The sequence below is a fragment of the Rhamphochromis sp. 'chilingali' genome (genome assembly GCF_963969265.1).
Source record: "Rhamphochromis sp. 'chilingali' genome assembly, chromosome: 12".
Classification (NCBI taxonomy): domain Eukaryota; kingdom Metazoa; phylum Chordata; class Actinopteri; order Cichliformes; family Cichlidae; genus Rhamphochromis; species Rhamphochromis sp. 'chilingali'.
The window spans coordinates 33,134,455-33,154,840 of record NC_137939.1 but is presented as its reverse complement, the minus strand read 5'-3'; the positions used below and the strand labels follow the sequence as shown (position 1 = coordinate 33,154,840).

Sequence of the window (20,386 nt, the reverse complement as noted above, 5' to 3'; positions counted from 1 at the left end):
ATTACTGCAATTCCCTCTTATTTGGTCTCCCTAAAAGGTCCCTTCATAAACTCCAACTTCTTCAAAACTCTACAGCTCGGGTCATAACTCGTACTCCGTCAAGAGCTCATATTACCCCAGTTCTTCAGCAGCTTCACTAGTTGCCCATAGAAACCAGGATAAACGATAAAATCTTACTTCTCACATACAAGTGTATCCATAAATCTGCTCCATCCTATTTGTGTGACCTGCTTCATATCACCACTGTTTCCCGCACTCTCAGATCCTCATCTGCTGTTCATCTTACTGTTCCATCTGCACATCTTATCGCTATGGGGAACAGAGCCTTCAGTCGCTCTGCTCCTCGGCTCGGGAACTCTCTTCTTCCAGCCATAAGAAATGTAGACTGTCTTCCCGTATTCAAGTCACAGCTCAAAACAAATCTGTTCAAACTGGCTTATTCACTTTAGTGTTGATTTTATCTGTTGTCAAGTTCTGTTTTGCAATTTTAACTTATTTTATGTATTTTATCACTATTGCTCCTTTTATTAATTTTGTTCTTTTGTAAGGTGACCTTGGGTTTTTGAAAGGCGCCCTCAAATAAAAGGTAAAATGTAGTAGTTAAATTAATAATAGTGGACAGCCTGCTGGGCCTAGGTTATTGCCCAAAGAAGCATTTTTTTGTTTTTCATTAATAACTGATGGCTCCAAATTTCATGACTGTAACTAAAATGCAGTGATTGGGTTGTTTCACTGAAATATTTCATGAGGGCCATCAAAACTCATGGATGATTCAACCAAGTTTTATGAATAGTCAAGTTTTCCTTCTCCCTTAACAATAACTTTGTATTTCGTGGTGAACTGTCTGCCACCAGAGGACATCATTATATAACCACACGCATAGTTTTTGCATTTGGGGGAAATCAACGTCATTTTTCTGACCACATTTGAGATGGATGTAGTCAGCTTCTGAGGAGGAGTGTGGCAAAGTATATAACATGGCCTTACATCTAGGTGGCGCTCTAACGATTGATAAATTTTGATGTTTAATGACAAAATATTTGATATAACAAAACCTGTGGCTAGCAGACTTTAATGTCAATCAAACATACAAGATTTCTATTATTGTATAATAAACCTTGAACCACGGACACAGATTAAAAAAATGTAACCTCAGTGATGCCAACTTTTGGAATTTACCTTCACATATGACACCGGCGTCTTCACTGTGGCTGCAGTTGTGAGATCCAAACCCTGAGTGGTAACACTCAAACAGGTTGGATTCCCAGCCTGTGCATGACACATCATCCATCCAGATGGGCCCTGTGCCTGCACCAAATCGTGCATTAGTTGATGCTGAGAGGACCCTACCACAGCCCAGCTGCCTACATACCACCTGAGCATCCCTCAGGCCCCAAGAATCATCACACACTGTCCCCCACTGGCCTCTGTGGAAGATCTCCACCCTGCCAGAGCAGGAGCCATGAATGCTATTTACCAGGCGAACCGCCCCCTTTACTCCTGTGTTGTTATCCACTGCTGTTGAACCAGTGACATCTACCGGGGTGGATGGAGAGGTCTGTGGTAGTGAAGCAGGTGTGGAATAAAGAGATCCAGATTCTGTTTATAATTGAAGAAGAAATACAAATCAATTATGCATTCCCTTTAGTTTCTGTGATAAAAGGGACTACATACAAAAAATAAAGAAATGCAAGAATACAACGATAATTTTAGAATGAGCCCCTATGAACTGCAGATTAACATTGCAAATTACCCAATTTAAACTCCACATTCCTTCAACTTTAAATGTTTAACAAAATTGAAGCATTCAATGTCAAAGAGACTGTAGGTAAAATATTTTAGTATAAAGTGAATATAAATGTGTAATAGTTGGTCACTGAAAACCTCTCAGTTAAAATTTTATCAGGGACAAACAGTCAAACAGGTACAAACTTGAGTCCATCCACCGTCTCAAATTTACCTTGACAGATGACACCAGCGTCTTCATTGTGGCCGCAGTTGTGAGATCCAAACCTTGACTGGCGACACTCGAATAGGTTGGATTCCCTGCCTGTGCATGACACATCATCCATCCAGATGGGCCCTGTGCCTTGTCCAAATCGTGCATTAGTTGATGCTGAGAGGACCCTACCACAGCCCAGCTGCCTACATATCACCTGAGCATCCTCCAGGCCCCAAGAATCATCACACACTGTCCCCCACTGGCCTCTGTGGAAGATCTCCACCCTGCCAGAGCAGGAGCCATAAATGCCATTTACCAGGCGAACCGCCCCCTTTACTCCTGTGTTGTTATCCACTGCTGTTGAACCAGTGACATCTACCGGGGTGGATGGAGAGGTCTGTGGTAGTGAAGCAGGTGTGGAATAAGGAGATCCAGATTCTGTTTATAATTGAAGAAGAAATACAAATCAATTATAATAGTGCGCTGATGCTGAAGGAATTTTGTCAAAAACAGTTTGAGAACAAGATTTAAAAATTAACCCGTTAGCGTGTACTCATATTTAAAATGTATCAATTCAGAGACAAATTTGAGATTACACATTTGAATTTTAACAGTTGAGTTTTAACAGTTTTATGTTCTATTGTGAATTAAAGACATTTGGCGTACTGCCACAGAGAAACCCTCCAAACACAAACTCAAAAAGTCTTTAGATGAAACGAATGAAAGATTATCTTGATCTTATTAAATATTCACCATGAATTTGTTAATGAAAGAGGCAATAATGGAAACATCAGTATAATATAAACTTAAATTAATAATGGTGGACGTCCTCCTGGGTCTAGGTTATTGCCCAAAGACACATTTTTTTGTTTTTCATTAATAACTGATGCTCCAAATTTCATGACTGTAAGTAAATTCCAGTAATTGGGTTGTTTCAATGAAATATTTCATGAGGGCCAACAGTTATGAATATTATGAATATTCAAGTTTTCCTTCTCCCTTAAAAATAGCTTCATATTTTGTGGTGAATTGTCTGCCACAGGAGGACATCATTATATGAATACCCATAATTTTTGCATTCAGGGAAAATCAAGGTCTTTTTCTGACAACATTTGAGATGTATGTAGTCAGCTTCTGAGGAGGAGTGTGGCAAAGTATATAACATGATATGTTATTATTGTTGTTATGTTATTGTATAATAATCTTTGCAGCATGGACACAAAGGAAACAGTGGGACCTCAGTGTGTCCACCTTCTGGAATTTACCTTCACATATGACACCGACATCTTCACTGTGGCTGCAGTCGTGAGATCCAAACCCTGGGTGGCGACACTCAAACAGGTTGGATTCCCAGCCTGTGCATGACACATCATCCATCCAGATGGGCCCTGTGCCTGCACCAAATCGTGCATTAGTTGATGCTGAGAGGACCCTACCACAGCCCAGCTGCCTACATACCACCCGAGCATCCCTCAGGCCCCAAGAATCATCACACACTGTCCCCCACTGGCCTCTGTGGAAGATCTCCACCCTGCCAGAGCAGGAGCCGTAACCCCTATTTACCAGGCGAACCGCCGCCTTTACTCCTGTGTTGTTATCCACTGCTGTTGAACCAGTGACATCTACCGGGGTGGATGGAGAGGTCTGTGGTAGTGAAGCAGGTGTGGAATAAGGAGATCCAGATTCTGTTTATAATTGAAGAAGAAATACAAATCAATTATAATAGTGCGCTGATGCTGAAGGAATTTTGTCAAAAACAGTTTGAGAACAAGATTTAAAAATTAACCCGTTAGCGTGTATTCATATTTAAAATGTATCAATTCAGAGACAAATTTGAGATTACACATTTGAATTTTAACAGTTGAGTTTTAACAGTTTTATGTTCTATTGTGAATTAAAGACATTTGTCGTACTGCCACAGAGAAACCCTCCCAACAAAAACTCATCTAGTCTTATTACGTCACGTATTGATTACTGCAGTTCCCTCTTATTTGGTCTCCCTAAAAGGTCCCTTTATAAGCTCCAACTTCTTCAAAACTCTACAGCTCGGGTCATAACTCGTACTCCGTCAAGAGCTCATATTACCCCAGTTCTTCAGCAGCTTCACTGGTTGCCCATAGAAACCAGGATAAACGATAAAATCTTACTTCTCACATACAAGTGTATCCATAAATCTGCTCCATCCTATTTGTGTGACCTGCTTCATATCACCACTGTTTCCCGCACTCTCAGATCCTCATCTGCTGTTCATCTTACTGTTCCATCTGCACATCTTATCGCTATGGGGAACAGAGCCTTCAGTCGCTCTGCTCCTCGGCTCGGGAACTCTCTTCCTCCAGCCATAAGAAATGTAGACTGTCTTCCCGTATTCAAGTCACAGCTCAAAACAAATCTGTTCAAACTGGCTTATTCACTTTAGTGTTGATTTTATCTGTTGTCAAGTTCTGTTTTGCAATTTTAACTTATTTTATGTATTTTATCACTATTGCTCCTTTTATTAATTTTGTTCTTTTGTAAGGTGACCTTGGGTTTTTGAAAGGCGCCCTCAAATAAAATGTAAAATGTAGTAGTTAAATTAATAATAGTGGACAGCCTGCTGGGCCTAGGTTATTGCCCAAAGAAGCATTTTTTTGTTTTTCAATAATAACTGATGGCTCCAAATTTCATGACTGTAACTAAAATGCAGTGATTGGGTTGTTTCACTGAAATATTTCATGAGGTCCAACAAAATCATGGAAGATTCAACCAAGTTTTATGAATAGTCAAGTTTTCCTTCTCCCTTAACAATAACTTCGTATTTCGTGGTGAACTGTCTGCCACCAGAGGACATCATTATATAACCACACGCATAGTTTTTGCATTTGGGGGAAATCAACGTCATTTTTCTGACCACATTTGAGATGGATGTAGTCAGCTTCTGAGGAGGAGTGTGGCAAAGTATATAACATGGCCTTACATCTAGGTGGCGCTCTAACGATTGATAAATTTTGATGTTTAATGACAAAATATTTGATATAACAATACCTGTGGCTAGCAGACTTTAATGTCAATCAAACATACAAGATTTCTATTATTGTATAATAAACCTTGAACCACGGACACAGATTACAAAAATAGGACCTCAGTGTGTCCACCTTCTGGAATTTACCTTCACATATGACACCGGCGTCTTCACTGTGGCTGCAGTCGTGAGATCCAAACCCTGGTTGGCGACACTCAAACAGGTTGGATTCCCAGCCTGTGCATGACACATCATCCATCCAGATGGGCCCTGTGCCTGCACCAAATCGTGCATTAGTTGATGCTGAGAGGACCCTACCACAGCCCAGCTGCCTACATATCACCTGAGCATCCCTCAGGCCCCAAGAATCATCACACACTGTCCCCCACTGGCCTCTGTGGAAGATCTCCACCCTGCCAGAGCAGGAGCCATAAATGCCATTTACCAGGCGAACCGCCCCCTTTACTCCTGTGTTGTTATCCACTGCTGTTGAACCAGTGACATCTACCGGGGTGGATGGAGAGGTCTTTGGTATTGAAGCAGGTGTGGAATAAGGAGATCCAGATTCTGTTTATAATTGAAGAAGAAATACAAATCAATTATAATAGTGCGCTGATGCTGAAGGAATTTTGTCAAAAACAGTTTGAGAACAAGATTTAAAAATTAACCCGTTAGCGTGTACTCATATTTAAAATGTATCAATTCAGAGACAAATTTGAGATTACACATTTGAATTTTAACAGTTGAGTTTTAACAGTTTTATGTTCTATTGTGAATTAAAGACATTTGGCGTACTGCCACAGAGAAACCCTCCAAACACAAACTCAAAAAGTCTTTAGATGAAACGAATGAAAGATTATCTTGATCTTATTAAATATTCACTTTAGTGTTGATTTTATCTGTTGTCAAGTTCTGTTTTGCAATTTTAACTTATTTTATGTATTTTAATCACTATTGCTCCTTTTATTAATTGGCATAGTCCATTAACCATCACATTGGTAGACATCCAAGAAAGGTTCTGCAGCATAAAGAACTGGACATCACTAGGCCCCAACATGATTCACACCTACTGGCTGAAGAATCTGACTGCACTTCATGAGTGTCTGGAATGGCTAACTGAAGACTAGACAGTCTTGATCCCAAGGATCTGCCAGAACCTGCCTCAGAACCACATGGAAGCTCTGTTCAGGCATCATAGCGGCTAAGATGAACAGGTACATTGCTCAAAAAGACCTTGTGTTTCTGCTTCCTACCTGAGGCAGCAGAAACACAAGAACGAAGAGGCACAAGGAGAAGAACCATCATGAAAGGACAGACCCCTGCATGGTATGGAACACCAGCAGATAGAAGAAGTCAAAGCAGCTTAAACTGATTAATATACCCCGCTGCTGCTTAACTAACCAGATTAATAAGCCAGAGGTTTAATTAACTTGATGCTATACTCTAATTAAAAGTTTTTTAAGCAGTGTAGATTATTCTGAGTTTATCTTTTTAAACTGGAGGAAAAACAACAGCGATCTGAAAAATAATTTCTAAAACAGGGATGAAATGAACACACCATAACTAGCACATAGCAGTTGTGAAACTCATTTCTGACAGGTTTATATTAATTTATATTATGTTGTCTTGTACTTTTAATGTACTGTATGCTCATTGGAAGTGGTGTATGCTGTGGTTCACTGTTGACCTATTTTCAACTTTGAACAAATAAAATGAAAAAAGACTTAAGCAGTTAGTGGTTAAAAATGAACAAAGCTTAAGGATTAATTCCTAAGAAAAGAAAGACAAGTAACACTGAATATTAGAGATGAGAATTTACTCACTTAGGAGGATGAAGCAGATCAAAATGTGATAGCCTTTCATCTTGAGCCACTGATGGGTTAATGTTGCTTCTTTTCTTTTTTTACTTGTAAACCAGGAACTTTTCACTTCTCGTTCTTATGTCCCCTCCTCCTGACTCCTCCCTCTCCTTAGGGTTTTACCAACTGCACAGTCAAAGAATAACTATGTAGAATTCATGGTTTTCTGTTCAAGTTAGTTATCAAAATTTAAATATTCTTTGGTTTTCTTCATTTAGTCTCTACTGAAAACAGGCTGTTTGGGTTTTTATTACATTACAAAATATTAATTTATCACCTGGCAGTACTGTAGATTCAACTTATCAAACAGTGAAAACACTTCTTGTACATTTTCTGGCCAAAACAGCAGTGATTAATAGATATAACAAGCTGTAGACAGGTACAAAAAGAAATATGAAAATGAAAATGATATGAAAAGTGGCAGGTTAGCCTTCTTAGACTGTGAGATTTCCATCAGTAATAGAGGATATCTAAAAGCTGATGTGTACCGTAAACCTACGCATACAGATCAGTATTTAAGGTTTGACTCTCATCAACCACTGAAGCATAAACTGAGTGTCATCAGGACGCTACAACATAGAGCGAACACCATCCCCACAGACACAGCAGCCAGGGAAGCAGAAGAAAATCACATTGAGAAGGCCCTGAGTAAATGTGGTTATCCCAGCTGGGCTTTTGTCAAAGCTGGGAAGGCCCCAAAAGAAAGCTCCAGCCGATCCAGGAGAGAAGGACAACCGCTGCCCAAGCGAAAACCTGTAGTGATCCCATATGTGTCAGGAGTATTGGAAAAGTTGAGACACACTTTTTTTTTTTCGAAACGCTGTGTCTCTGTGGCTTTTAAACCCCAAAACACGCTGCGCCAAAAATTGGTCCACCCCAATGATCGGGTCCCCCAACACAGACAGAGTAACATAGTGTACACTGTTACGTGCCAGGAGGGTTGCCAGGATTTATACATCGGGGAAACCAAACAACCTCTGGCAAAGTGGATGGCACAACACAGAAGAGCTACCTCGTCAGGCCAGGACTCTGCAGTCTAGTTACACCTAAAGGCCAGTGGACACTCTTTCAATGATAGACAGGGAGGAACGCTGGTTTGAGCGCGGAGTCAAGGAGGCCATGGAGGTCAGAGAAAGACCATCTCTGAATCGAGGAGGGGGCCTAAGGGTACATCTGTCACCATCTTACAGTGCTGTGATTGCAGCCATTCCCCAACTCTCTGTGAATGGTACTCATGGCCATTGATCAGTGGCGTTTGATCAATGAGCCTTGAACAGTGTTTGTTGATCATTGGTGATGAGAATTTGCATATTAATGATCAAGAAACTGACCTCCCAGTCCATTGTTCCTTCAGTAGTGCTAGTTTTAGTCATTATGGAAATTAACTGTTTATAAGATTGGGGAAACCTGCAGTCAGCTGAGACTGATGAAGTCACTTGGATAAATGACGAAATGTTTTTCCCACTGAAAACGCTACATCCAGATGAACAGAATCAACAGAATCATGAGTACCAACAGGGAGTTGGGGAATGGCTGCAATCACAGCATTGTAAGATGGTGCAAGACTTATTGCAGTTTACTTTTGTTTGTTTAATTGTTTACTAAATGTTTGAGGTGTGAAATAAACTGCAATGGAGTTTGAAAACAAACATAGGTGTATGTGGTTGGAGGATGTGTTTGTGCCGGGGGGTTAGGTGGTGTTGGGCGCAAAGATTTTCTTGTAAAACAAACGGGGGCCTAGCAAAAAAAAAGTTTGGGAACCACTGCTGTAAATGTCGAATTGAAAGATGGTAAGCTGAGGCCAGAAAGGGATGTACAGGGTCAGGAAGAGCTCTCAGGCCGCAGCATTAAAACCTTGACTTATTAGTTATCAAATACCTAAAGTGTGCCAAGAAAACAAGCTGCAGCCACCTACTGACTTCAAATTATGAGTCTTAGAGACTGCTTACGAACTACTGATCTTTTATGAACACTTCAGAACAGAGGTTTAGCTGGGATTTGGTATTTGGGATATCTAAGTTTGTAACAGTGAATTAGTGAAACATGGAAAAAATGACTCAAGTCAATAAATCTGCTTTGAATCTCTTGTCTCCGTGTTTGGCATGTCCTCCCTCTCTTCCCGGTCTGTCATAACTCCATGTCTGTTTCCCTGCAGTCTCAGAGTCAAGCCCTGATGTCTTAATCTGAGTCTCAGTCTGTTACTTCCTGTTTTATTTTGATAGTCTTTCTTCCTGTGATCACTGTTTTCAGTTATGCTTCCTCTGTTTCTTTAGTGAGTAGTTAGTTAGGGTGACCAACTGTCCTCTTTTTTTACCCTTGTTGACTTGTAAAAGCCTGTATGACATTTTTTTTTTATTTCACCATTCATTAACCACACAGAGAAGGCATCGTTTAAATATGTTCAAGTTTTCTTTAAGCAAACTGTTTTATTAAAGTTCTTCATGACTGGGCCAAGTGTCCTCTTTTTTGCAAATCAAAATATGGTCACCCTAAGTTAGCTCCAACTGTGTTTCCACCTGTTGTCCTTCGTCTTATTATCCTGTGTGTATTCATATCATAATAAAACAGAAAATAACATAATGGGAAGGTTGAATATGAGACAAAGTCTAGAAAAAGAGACCCTAAGAGAAGTGGAAAACTATAATTAATAAAAACCTAAAGACTAAACTTAGCGCATCAAATCATCGCCTGTAACTGGGAAATAAATAGAAAGGAAATACATCAAGGTTAACACTAAACAGTACATAAACTAAGAATCAAATGGAATACAATTAAAGATAAAGAAAAACACAAAATGCTGGGTCAAAGACCCAGGGCCATGACACATGTTATGTTAAAAATTTTAAATACTACATAATTTTTTAATGAATACAAGCTACTATAATCCCTATCGCAAGCAACTCTCACTTAAGTATTTTGAGTGAACAGCCCTATACTGGTCTAACCCATTCAGAGTGCTTAAGGACCTCGGTCAGAATGCTCTTCATAGACTATAGCTCTGCTTTCAATACAATCTTTCCTGACATCTGTAGGATGGCTGTCTTAGACTTCTACCCCTGGCACTTTTGCCCGGATAAAAGATTTAATTTCAAAATCTCCACAGACTTTGAAAATTGGTAACACCACTTATCTTCACACTCATGATCTTCTTCACTCTCATCTGCTTTCCATCTGGACAGACTGACTGCACCCCCACCAACTCAATCATAACATCTGCCAACGATACAACTTTTGTGGGTTTCAGACTTGACAAGATGAGAACCTAGAAGGCTGAGGTGCAAGAGTGGAGTGTAAGGAACAACTTGTTCCTCAACACAAAGAAAATCATGGAGGTCATCACAGACTTCAAGAGAAACAAAATTGCCGCCAATCATATTGAACTGCACATGATTATTTGAAGCTAGCAGGTTGTTAATGCTATCCATCAAGTCTAAAAACAGCATGTTAAGACGTGGAGATCCTGAAGGCTACTCCAAAAATGATCAAATTGTCAGAAAATTCTCATTATCAGTTCTCTTCCAAACCCCAGCTGTCTATTGTAAGTTTTGATTTTGAAGTTTTTATTTACTAAAATAAAAATAAAAGCGTTCTAATATCTCACTTGTTGTGATCACATTGTAGAATGATCACACTGCATTCTCGGGAAGTCCAGACTCCCGTGTGAACTTACGAAGACCGGACTAGCGACAACGCTAGTATGGACTCGCGTACTTGAGTATTTAGAAACGGCCTATCAGTCTGCAGTCTATGATCTATCCTCAGCTAAAGCCAGCTAACAATGTTAGCTTGGTGGCGAGTAGCCTACATTAATAGTAATAAAAATCACACATCAATAGGTACATCGAAGATAGTGAAGTTTCGCCCACCCCATTCTTCTTATGAAGTGGTGTTGGAATTTCCAAGTAAGAAATGCATTCCTGCGCATGCACTACTGGCTCTGTTGTGCTGGCTCTGGGTCTATTGTGTAAATGACACCACCAACATTAACAGGACAATTATATTAGAGCCTCATATTGCGTGTTCTGTTTGGGTTTCCAGCAATCAGAATCAGAGAAACTGTATTAATCCCATTTGAAAAAAACAAGGCCACAGGTCAGACTCAAACCCAGCCCAGCCACTCTCAGCCAGCGCAATATGCTGGGAGAGACATACCCTGTATTTGGCTCCATCCATCTTCCCATCAACTCTGACCAGCTTCCCTGTCCCTGCTGAAGAGAAGCACCCCCAGAGCTTGATGCTGCCACCACCATATTTGACAGTGGGGATGGTGTGTTCAGAGTGATGTGCAGTGTTATTTTTTCGCCACACATGGCGTTTTGCTTTGTGGCCAAAAAGTTCCATTTTGGTCTCATCTGACCAGAGCAGCTTCTTCCACATGTTTGCTGTGTCCCCACATGGCTTGTGGCAAACTGCAAACTGGACTTCTTATGGTTTTCTGTTAACAATGGCTTTCTTCTTGCCACTCTTCCATAAAGGTCAACTTTGTTCAGTGCACGACTAATAGTTGTCCTATGTCACCATGGGCCTCTTGGCTGCATTTCTCATCAGCGCTCTCCTTGTTCAGCCTGTGAGTTTAGGTGGACGGCCTTGTCTTGGTAGGTTTACAGTTGTGCCATACTCCTTCCATTTCTGAATGATGGCTTGAACAGTGCTCCGTGGGATGTTCAAGGCTTGCGAAATCTTTTTGTAGCCTAAGCCTGCTTTTAATTTCTCAATAACTTTATCCCTGACCTGTCTGGTGTGTTCTTTGGACTTCATGGTGTTGTTGCTCCCAATTTTCTCTTAGACAACCTCTGAGGCCGTCACAGAGCAGCTGTATTTGTACTGACAGTAGATTACACACAGGTGCACTCTATTTAGTCATTAGCACTCATCAGGCAATGTCTATGGGCAACTGACTGCACTCAGACCAAAGGGGGCTGAATAATTACGCACACCCCACTTTGCAGTTATTTATTTGTAAAAAATGTTTGGAATCATGTATGATTTTCGTTCCACTTCTCACGTGTACACCGTACCTGGCAGTCATGAAAAAGATCATCTTCTCTGTCCCCGAGGTAGCTAATGAGGCAGCAGATAACGACATCCCTTTTGAAAAAAGTCAAATAACATACGTTATTCAATGTGTCCAGAAGAGGTCTCATCTTGGAACCAGCAGCTCCTCTTTTGGCACGCATTAGCTACAAAAGACCTGGTGTGTATTCATCTTTTCTTTTTCTTTTTTCTTTTTTTTTGCCGCTTGTCCCGTTTGGTTCTTGAACCATCAGAATTATTGTCTGAAGGCAAAGAGAGAAGCCCAACGGAATTACTTTACCAAGTGGACCATCCCTGCCTTGCCGCATTGGTCCATTTGATTGACCTTTGTTGTTATTATTTATTTATTTAATTTTATTTTCAGTTGTTACAGACAGGACAGACATGACCGGGGGAGGGAGGGCAACAAAGACAGCGGGGAAGAGGAATAGTGATGAATGGCAAAGAAAGGGGAAAAGAAAAGTGGGGGGGCAAAAAAAATACATATTTTCATATATATCACTTGGATCACCTGTTGAGAGAGGAAAAAAAGAGATAACAAGCAAACAAAAACAGCAATATAATAAACACAACACCATCGCGATACTCTATGTGTATATAGCAGTAAATATTAAATATTGAGCATGTAACATTTACAGTGCACAGTGTTCTTTGAGGTAGGAGTCAAAAAGGGTGTAGTTTGTGCTTGTGAGCACCCGTGTGTACACCTGTGAGCATGGACGCGCTTGTATTTAAAAGGTTCCTTCATGTAATGATCTGCTAGAGAGTGTGGGGAGCCATAGCCCCGTCCTCCAGGGCATGAAGCAGGTATGGGGGAGATCCAGGCTCCAGACATCCAGAGGCCCCCAGAGCACAAGAGACCAAGGAAGACCAACTGTGCCACTATCCCGGAAAGAGCTGAGGAGAGCCCCAGATGAGGGGTCACTCAGGAGCCAAATAGCAGAAGCCAGAGGGGGTTGCAATGACGTGCCCGTGAGCTCCGCCGGCAGCCAGCTGTGCCAGAGTGACCGAGCCCCAGGCCGAGAGGCCGGGGGCACCTGTTGGGATTTAAATATATATTCTTAGTGCTTATTGTCTGATTATATTGTTTTATGTATGCCAGATCCAGACGAGAACTATGTTAAGGGTGACAGGTTGCCCTGGCAACAGACTTTAGAAAGAGGGAGTGCAAAGCTGCACCGGAAATTTGACACAAAGAAAAGAGGAACTTGTACCATAAAAGGAGTTGTTTGTATTGAAACTGGGTGTGACGTGCTGCAAAAAATATAGCGAGACCAGCTGCTGATGCCCCAGACTTGAGCTGGCGTTTCTGTGCTAGGTCTCCATTTTCCGGAAAATGTAAAATTAAAGATAATTTTTTGAGTTAAAACACTTTGAGCCGTGTCTTTCTTGGCCGTTAAAGAATACAAAGAACTGGATTTAATACACACCACCCCCCGAAGGGGCCCGAGCAAGCCCCAGGCTCCAGGCCCTGACAAGCAGCCACCAAGGAGTGAGCCGGTGTGTACCTGGACGCCCATCCCCAGACACAAAGAACCAACACACCGATGTCTGGGGGTGTCTGCCACTGGCAGGGGGAGTGGTGGGGGGAGATAGTCCTCCATAACTTGGAGGGCCTGAGATGTCCCTAGAGAGGTGGCGTCTGATACCCGACCTGACATATAGACACAGACAAACAGGCACACACAGATATAAACATCCATTCCCACCCTCATGCTCTCATATGCAATTACTCAGCACTCACCCAACGTGGAGACAGACATAAAGAGACGCTGTACACACGATCACACTCCCCAAGCGTACTCTATACCCCAGTTCTAGGTACCCTTGCCCCTGGAGGGGGAAACTGCACCCAGACCCAGGTAGTGTTACCCTCTTCCCTGAGGTGGAGAGAAGCAGACTGCCCCAACTCTGCAGCAGCAGGGAGGCCCCACACTCCAGACCCCGATCGGACGGCGGAGAAAGAGCAGACTCTGCAGCAGAGCTCCTTGCAGGTAAACAGTGTGGTTTATTTACAAAGTGGTGAAAACAGTGAACAGCTGATCCAGGTACAATGAAAGGTGAGTGGGTGGTTTTCTCCTCTTCTTTTCATCCGTGCCCCAGTAGAGAATAAACACCCCGTGTTCTCCAATAACCCTTGTCCCAGGTGGTGATTAGCCCTCGAAATTCCTCTCCTCTCTCCTCGCGGTCCCTGGTGACAAACAAACAGAGCACAATGATGACGAGGCAGTTCCTGAAGGAGAGGCTTAATTCACACATCAGCAGCTACACTACCGAGCTTTGCTAATACTCCAGCGCTGACTGAAGGTCGATTGCTCTGTTAAATAGTCCAACTAAGATGGCGGATGATTAGCAGCAGGTGCGAAGGCTTCAGCACGGGGACGCTCCCAGGAGCGTGCACTCCCAACGGACGCAAACAAACACAGAGAGATGGGAGAGGAAGCAAGAACACAACATCACGGGCAGGCCGACCAGTGAGGACCGTCGGACCTTGACAGCTTCAGCCACTGAGAGGATCTGCTGATTGGTTGGGTAAGCAGTGTACGAAAAAAAATTGCTTTTGCAAGGTCTTGCATTATTGCTGATTTAACACTGGCATCCATGAAAGGTCTTCCAGTGTCGTGATATGAGTTGTTTGCCTCAGCGAGGATTAGTTATATGTTTCGGGAATACTTCGGTACTTGAAATGGCAGTGGCCATGCAGCAGGGCAACATGAATCAGGGAGAATGTACAGCCATGTTTTCTCAAAGTGTTCAGAATTATCTCTTTAATGACGGGACCAGATGCAGATGCTGTAAAGAAATGAAGTACTCTACTCTACTAGTTTGTCAATGCATGAAATGGAGACATTGAAAATGCTCTCCATTTTCAGGAGGAGTAGCCCCACTTTCTTAGTAATAATTTTGTTTAAGTCCTCATCCTCCTCAAGGACTAAGCCACATTCGTTTTCATCGTCAACAATATCACATTCTTCGTCCGGGTTCTTTTGGTATTGATGAAGAACATTAGTCTTGAAATCTTCCATGGAATGTGGGTTGTCTTTTGTTGGAATGTTGTATATTTGTTAACCTTATAATTACAATCCTCAAAAACACATGGCACAGTTTCAAACTTTTTTAGATGGCTACCAAGATGTTCAAAAAATGGCCTTTCATTGTCAAAAGAGCATGAATTACAGACAATGCATGTGAACGAAAGGCTGGGATGACTGTGAATGATGTCTTGACAAATGCAAGTGCAAGGGCAATCTGCATGAAGGCAGGGTATGGAGTGGACTCGACCAAAATGCCCATGTATTATCCTGATGTATTATCCTGATGTGTTTCAGCAGGTCTAATCTTTTTGTGGTTGTGAAGTTGCACAACTTGCATTTCCAGTTCATTTTCCCATGAGGAAAAAAACTGAGGACTTTGGTTAAGATTAACCACATTTTTAAGGTCAATGTGATTTATTTCATTTGGAAACATGCATACCTGTAAAGGATACGCCGGGGATGGGGACATGGGTGGGTGTGTCAGCCCTAGAACTGGTAACAGAGTCATCTATCAGTGAGTCTCTGCTTGTAAAGGACACACGTGAGGACCTGAAAAAGAGGGCAAATAGTGAGTGTCCACATACACAGATTCTTCCTGCAACAAAAATAAGAAAAGACATTACACAAAAGAAATTATCAGACATGTACCTGGGAAAACAAATATATAAGGGTTAATGTCTAGTTTAGAGGTTGTTATCTTCATGTTAACCTCATGAACAACCTCATAAACAAGAGTTATGCTTTACAGGGCTCAGACTCGCGGTGCCACAGACACAAGAGCTGTGACACCGGGTCCAAGGTTCTGATCATGCAGGTTTAGTTTTAAACCCTGCTGTGGAATCGAGCCTCCACTCCCCCTGTGAGAACTAACAAGTTACAAGTTATTTATCTAACCTCAAAATTTCTCTGTTCTCTCTTTAATGAAGGTAGAAATTAAACATAAGGTGAATATTCTTATGCAGTTTTTCTTTGCTCCTCTTATCTGAGCAGTCTGTCTGTCTGTTATACTTAACAAGGGTCTGTTATGCAGAAATAACAGATTGTGTACTTACCTCACTAAAATAAAGGCATTGCAATTGCACAGATTGTCAGGGTCCTGGGACTGAGTGACCCAGGGTCCCTGAGCAGTTATGTATTATATTATTATTATTATTATGTATATTTGGTGTTGCTGTCTTTCTCCCTGTTTGCGTGTGTGTGTGTGTATGTGTTTCGGCGGGCGCCTTCAGGCCTGGTGGGTGTGGCCCTGCTGACGGTCTGGCCACACCCGAAGCCACACACCTGCTGCCGATCAGGCCTCGTCGGGGGAGCTATTTAGGAGAGTCTTGGAGCTCCCACCGACGCGGGATCATTCTGTCAGGGTCTGGCTGGCAGACCGTGGGGATGTGTGGGGAAGGAGGACCCAGGCGCGGTACTCTGTGTATAAACAGTGCGTTTATTTACAGTGATGGAAACAATAACAGTAAATCCCCGTGCTCTCCTGTGACTCCCGTGTCGTGTCTTCCCAAAAAGTCCGTGCTCCGTGTTCTCTACTGCCGTGTGTCCACACACACCCCGTGCCTGCTGCCCTCCGATGTTCCACGCTCCTCCTGAGGGGAAAATGACAGAGGCAGCCGTCAAGACACTTAATTCCAGTAGGCATACACTCAGACTTTAACTAAGCAGAAGACTAACGTGGAGTCTCATGGAATGATCCCGCGTCGGTGGGAGCTCCAAGACTCTCCTAAATAGCTCCCCCGACGAGGCCTGATCGGCAGCAGGTGTGTGGCTTCGGGTGTGGCCAGACCGTCAGCAGGGCCACACCCACCAGGCCTGAAGGCGCCCGCCGAAACACATACACACACACGCAAACAGGGAGAAAGACAGCAACACCAAATATACATAATAATAATAATAATATAATACATAACTGCTCAGGGACCCTGGGTCGCTCAGTCCCAGGACCCTGACACAGATTAATATTCATGGTTCATTGAATTAGCTTCATAGATCATATTCATAGATGTAATATGCTTCATAGAACATGCCGTATTTCCCCAAATTATATCCCAGGCATATAATATGCAAAATTAATTTGGACCCCAGGTGTTTAAAAGAACCAGGTGGCTATATGTGGCCTGCCGAATAATTGGGGAAGTTTGATTATGAAAGCAATTATTAAGCACTGACGTTCTAACACTATCCAACATAATATAAAATCAATTCAAAAATCTTTTTACTTGATCCCACAATTCCAAAAAAAAAAACTTAGGTGCAGCAGCAGTGGGTGTTTTCACACATACTAGTGGGATACAGTAGTACTCTGTTTTATTTTTTAACATCTGCCATTTCAATATTTTAGAAAAAGTTAGCATTGACTAGTTTTTAAACTTAAAACAAGCAGCCCCAAAGAACCATTTCTTGATGGGGTGCCTGCTGCGTGAGGACTACCTGCTGCCTGTAAGCGTTTTTGCATGGGCAAGCTGCCCACGGCAGCACCCCCTGCTTGTTGACAGTAAGAGCGATACGTGCTTTCACGCAACAAAGTCGTCATAAGTCTCCAATAACACCAGAAAAAGTCGCCAGATTTGTCGCTAGTCGCTTTTTGGGGAAAAAAGTCGCTAACGGGGTCTGAAAACTTGCTAAATATAGCGACGAAGTTGCTAAGACGGCAACACTGGTTCCCTGGATTAATCTGATGGGAGTTGCATGTTTCACAAGGTACTGAGTTAAGTTATTTTTTGCTCTTTGAGTGAAGAACTTCCAGTTTGGAGATCTTATTGGATTTTACGTTTCTCGAGCATCAATACAGGCCTGCAACGTAGGGTGTATTTCTGCCGGCTTAAGGTTTAGTTTTGGACAGTAATTCTTTCGGTAACTAATGGTTTACACTGTATGTGGAAATTCCTGGTATTGCTGGTAAATTGCTGTGTGTTTTGTTTGGGTTTGCCTGAATGTTTGAAACCGGCCATTTTATTATTTTAGTGTTTTAATTTTTTGGGTAAATTAAAGAAGGGTTACCATGGTCTACTTTACATTGTGTATGGCATGATTTACTGCACTGTTAGACACTGATGTTCATTTTAGCGTAAAGTGCTACTTTTAAGAGGTAAGCTTCATTGATTCCAAATGATAGAAATTAATTTAAGAATATAGTACGAAAGTACACTGTGAAAAGAACCCAGAGTCAACTTATTTAAGAGTATTGTGTAAATAAGGGCTACATGAAGTTAAATTTTTCACTGTAGAAAGACATTTTCTTCCCACGCAGAGCGTACAGCGGACGCTCATGTTTTTGTCACTCTTTACGGACTGAAAATTAAAGTCATGTGATTACGTACTCGCTTTAAACGCTGCATGGTCATACGCTCTCCCGCACTCCATATTATCAACACACGTCTGTTGCTGCCACGGGTATTGCACGTGCTCACGTCATTGTCATGAGACACTCTCACAAACAAAATCAGGATGGTTTAATAAAGGAATAATGCAGCGTGCTTACGGGAAAGTAACAGTAATCTTATTACTTTTTTGCAATAGTAATCCCTTACATCTCTCGTTGCTTGAAAAAAGTAATCAGATTACAGTAATGCGTTACTTGTAACGCTTTACTGCCCACCTCTGGTCATCAGGCTACTCAATACCCACAATACACTCTAAGTAGTCACATGCTGAACCTTGGTCCTTGTGCAATATATACCTTAAATGTAGATTAGATCATGGTCTCTGTGGCATTTAAATCAATCCTACATTTAAAGAGACTAAAGAGTTGTCATACAGGATTATCTGGGAAAACAAACTACCAGTGAGATGTTGTAAAAAGCTGATGACACAGTTGTCAGTAACAGAAGTTGAGTTTTGAAGTGATCGAAGTATATAGAGAGCATATATGCGTAAAAGGGAACTGTTTGGTTTTACAAGTATCTAGAGACATTTTGTTTGCCATTTCTCATAAGAAATTTGTCACATTTGAGCCCACTGATCACACTATAGAGGACACATACTGATACGGGTACTATCAGTATGTGTGCCTTGAGGCGACTTTTGTTGTGATTTGGCGCCATATAAATAAAAGTGAATTGAATTGAATTATTTCTGGCAATAATAATGATTAACATGAGGGGGGATCCCACTGGTGATGCAGAAGACTGAAAAACACACAAAAACACACGTATCAAATATAATACACTAGGCCGGGGGTGTCCAGCCCCAGGCCTCAAGGGCCGGCGTTCTGTAGGTTTTACATGTGTATTTGATCCAACACAGCTGATTTAAATGGTTAAATGACCTCCTCAACATGTCTTGAACTTCTCCAGAGGCCTGGTAATGAACTAATCATTTGATTCGGATGTGTTGACCCAGGGTGAGATCTAAAACCTGCAGGACACTGTCCCTTGAGGCCTGGAGTTGGACACCCCTGCACTAGGCATTAAGGCATTAAACTCTCCTCTTCTTTTACGCACCAGTGAAAAAAGTATTTTATATGAGATGAAATCGTCACTACTGGATTTCAAGCTGACCACAGCAGCCAGGTTCAGAGAAGCGCTGATTTACACAGAAACAGACAAACAATATCATCATTAATGCATTTCTTGTTCCTTTTTTTGTTTTTGCTTTCAGTTTAAACAACTACAGACAAGTATCTGGCTCTTTGACTACTCAGTACTTTACTTTGAAATGTGTGGTGTGCTCTTTTATTATGATTTTATTTATTTATTTGTTATAACTGAAAACAATGTTGATGAAAGCATTGTGAGGGGGAATATTTAAAAAAACAAATGGAAATCTTAAAGGCACTAAAGCCTGCAAGGAACTTAAAGGGACAAAAAAAAACAGAAGATAATTCTTGTAATGATAATGTGATGATAGTTATTATTACAAGTGTTTCAGGAGAGGAAACATTGCCCACTCTGTTGGACAAGAGGAAATGAATAACCTGAATAGACAAACACCAAATGCTAACAAAGTGGAGTTGTGAAAGAATCAAAACTCAAAATAATTTGTAATCTGAGCTCCCATAGATTTCCTTTGTGTACAAAGTTTTCAACAACTGAATTCAACAAAATGTCAGCAGATGTTTTCACAGGTATCTCAGAGTTCCATTTCCTACACTAACAGTATAATATGTATTGTCTTTATACTAGGGAATACAATAAAGATTGAATTCAGTGAATGAATCTAGGCATCATCCGCTCAAATACAAATTCATCTCTGCTACACTTGATGTAACAAAACAGTGACCATGAGCAGCACAGCCACTGTGCACCAGTCCAATACAATCCTCTTTTACTGTGAATTCACCACAGTACTGTAAGCTGCCCTCTTTACCCTGCACAAAATTAGCATTTTCATGCAACGCCTTAACAACACAACATTAGTATACTTGGTTTGTTTTCACAATGCAATGTTTCAAAACATGAAAATACATAATTTATCAAAACATATCATATACAGATCCAATATGTGATTAACAGTGATGATTTTACATGTAACTAAATGTGCAATTGATCAAATCTCACTGAGCAGCACATATGTT

At 41.5% G+C, this 20,386-nt stretch overlaps 1 protein-coding gene across 1 annotated transcript; it reads right to left on the bottom strand.

The window, feature by feature from the left end:
• Window positions 1-98: 98 nt before the first annotated feature.
• On the bottom strand, window positions 99-6,808 carry LOC308407334 (scavenger receptor cysteine-rich domain-containing protein DMBT1-like; the record flags this gene model as incomplete). Its single annotated transcript, XM_080898899.1, has 7 exons — window positions 6,767-6,808; window positions 5,389-5,510; window positions 5,091-5,219; window positions 3,208-3,627; window positions 1,961-2,380; window positions 1,180-1,599; window positions 99-136 (listed from the first exon to the last, which is right to left on the bottom strand). Exons 3-7 carry the CDS (start codon window positions 5,200-5,202, stop codon window positions 99-101), a joined length of 1,410 nt encoding a protein of 469 aa, XP_080755025.1. The 5' UTR covers window positions 5,203-5,219; window positions 5,389-5,510; window positions 6,767-6,808.
• Between the last annotated feature and the right edge of the window lie 13,578 nt (window positions 6,809-20,386).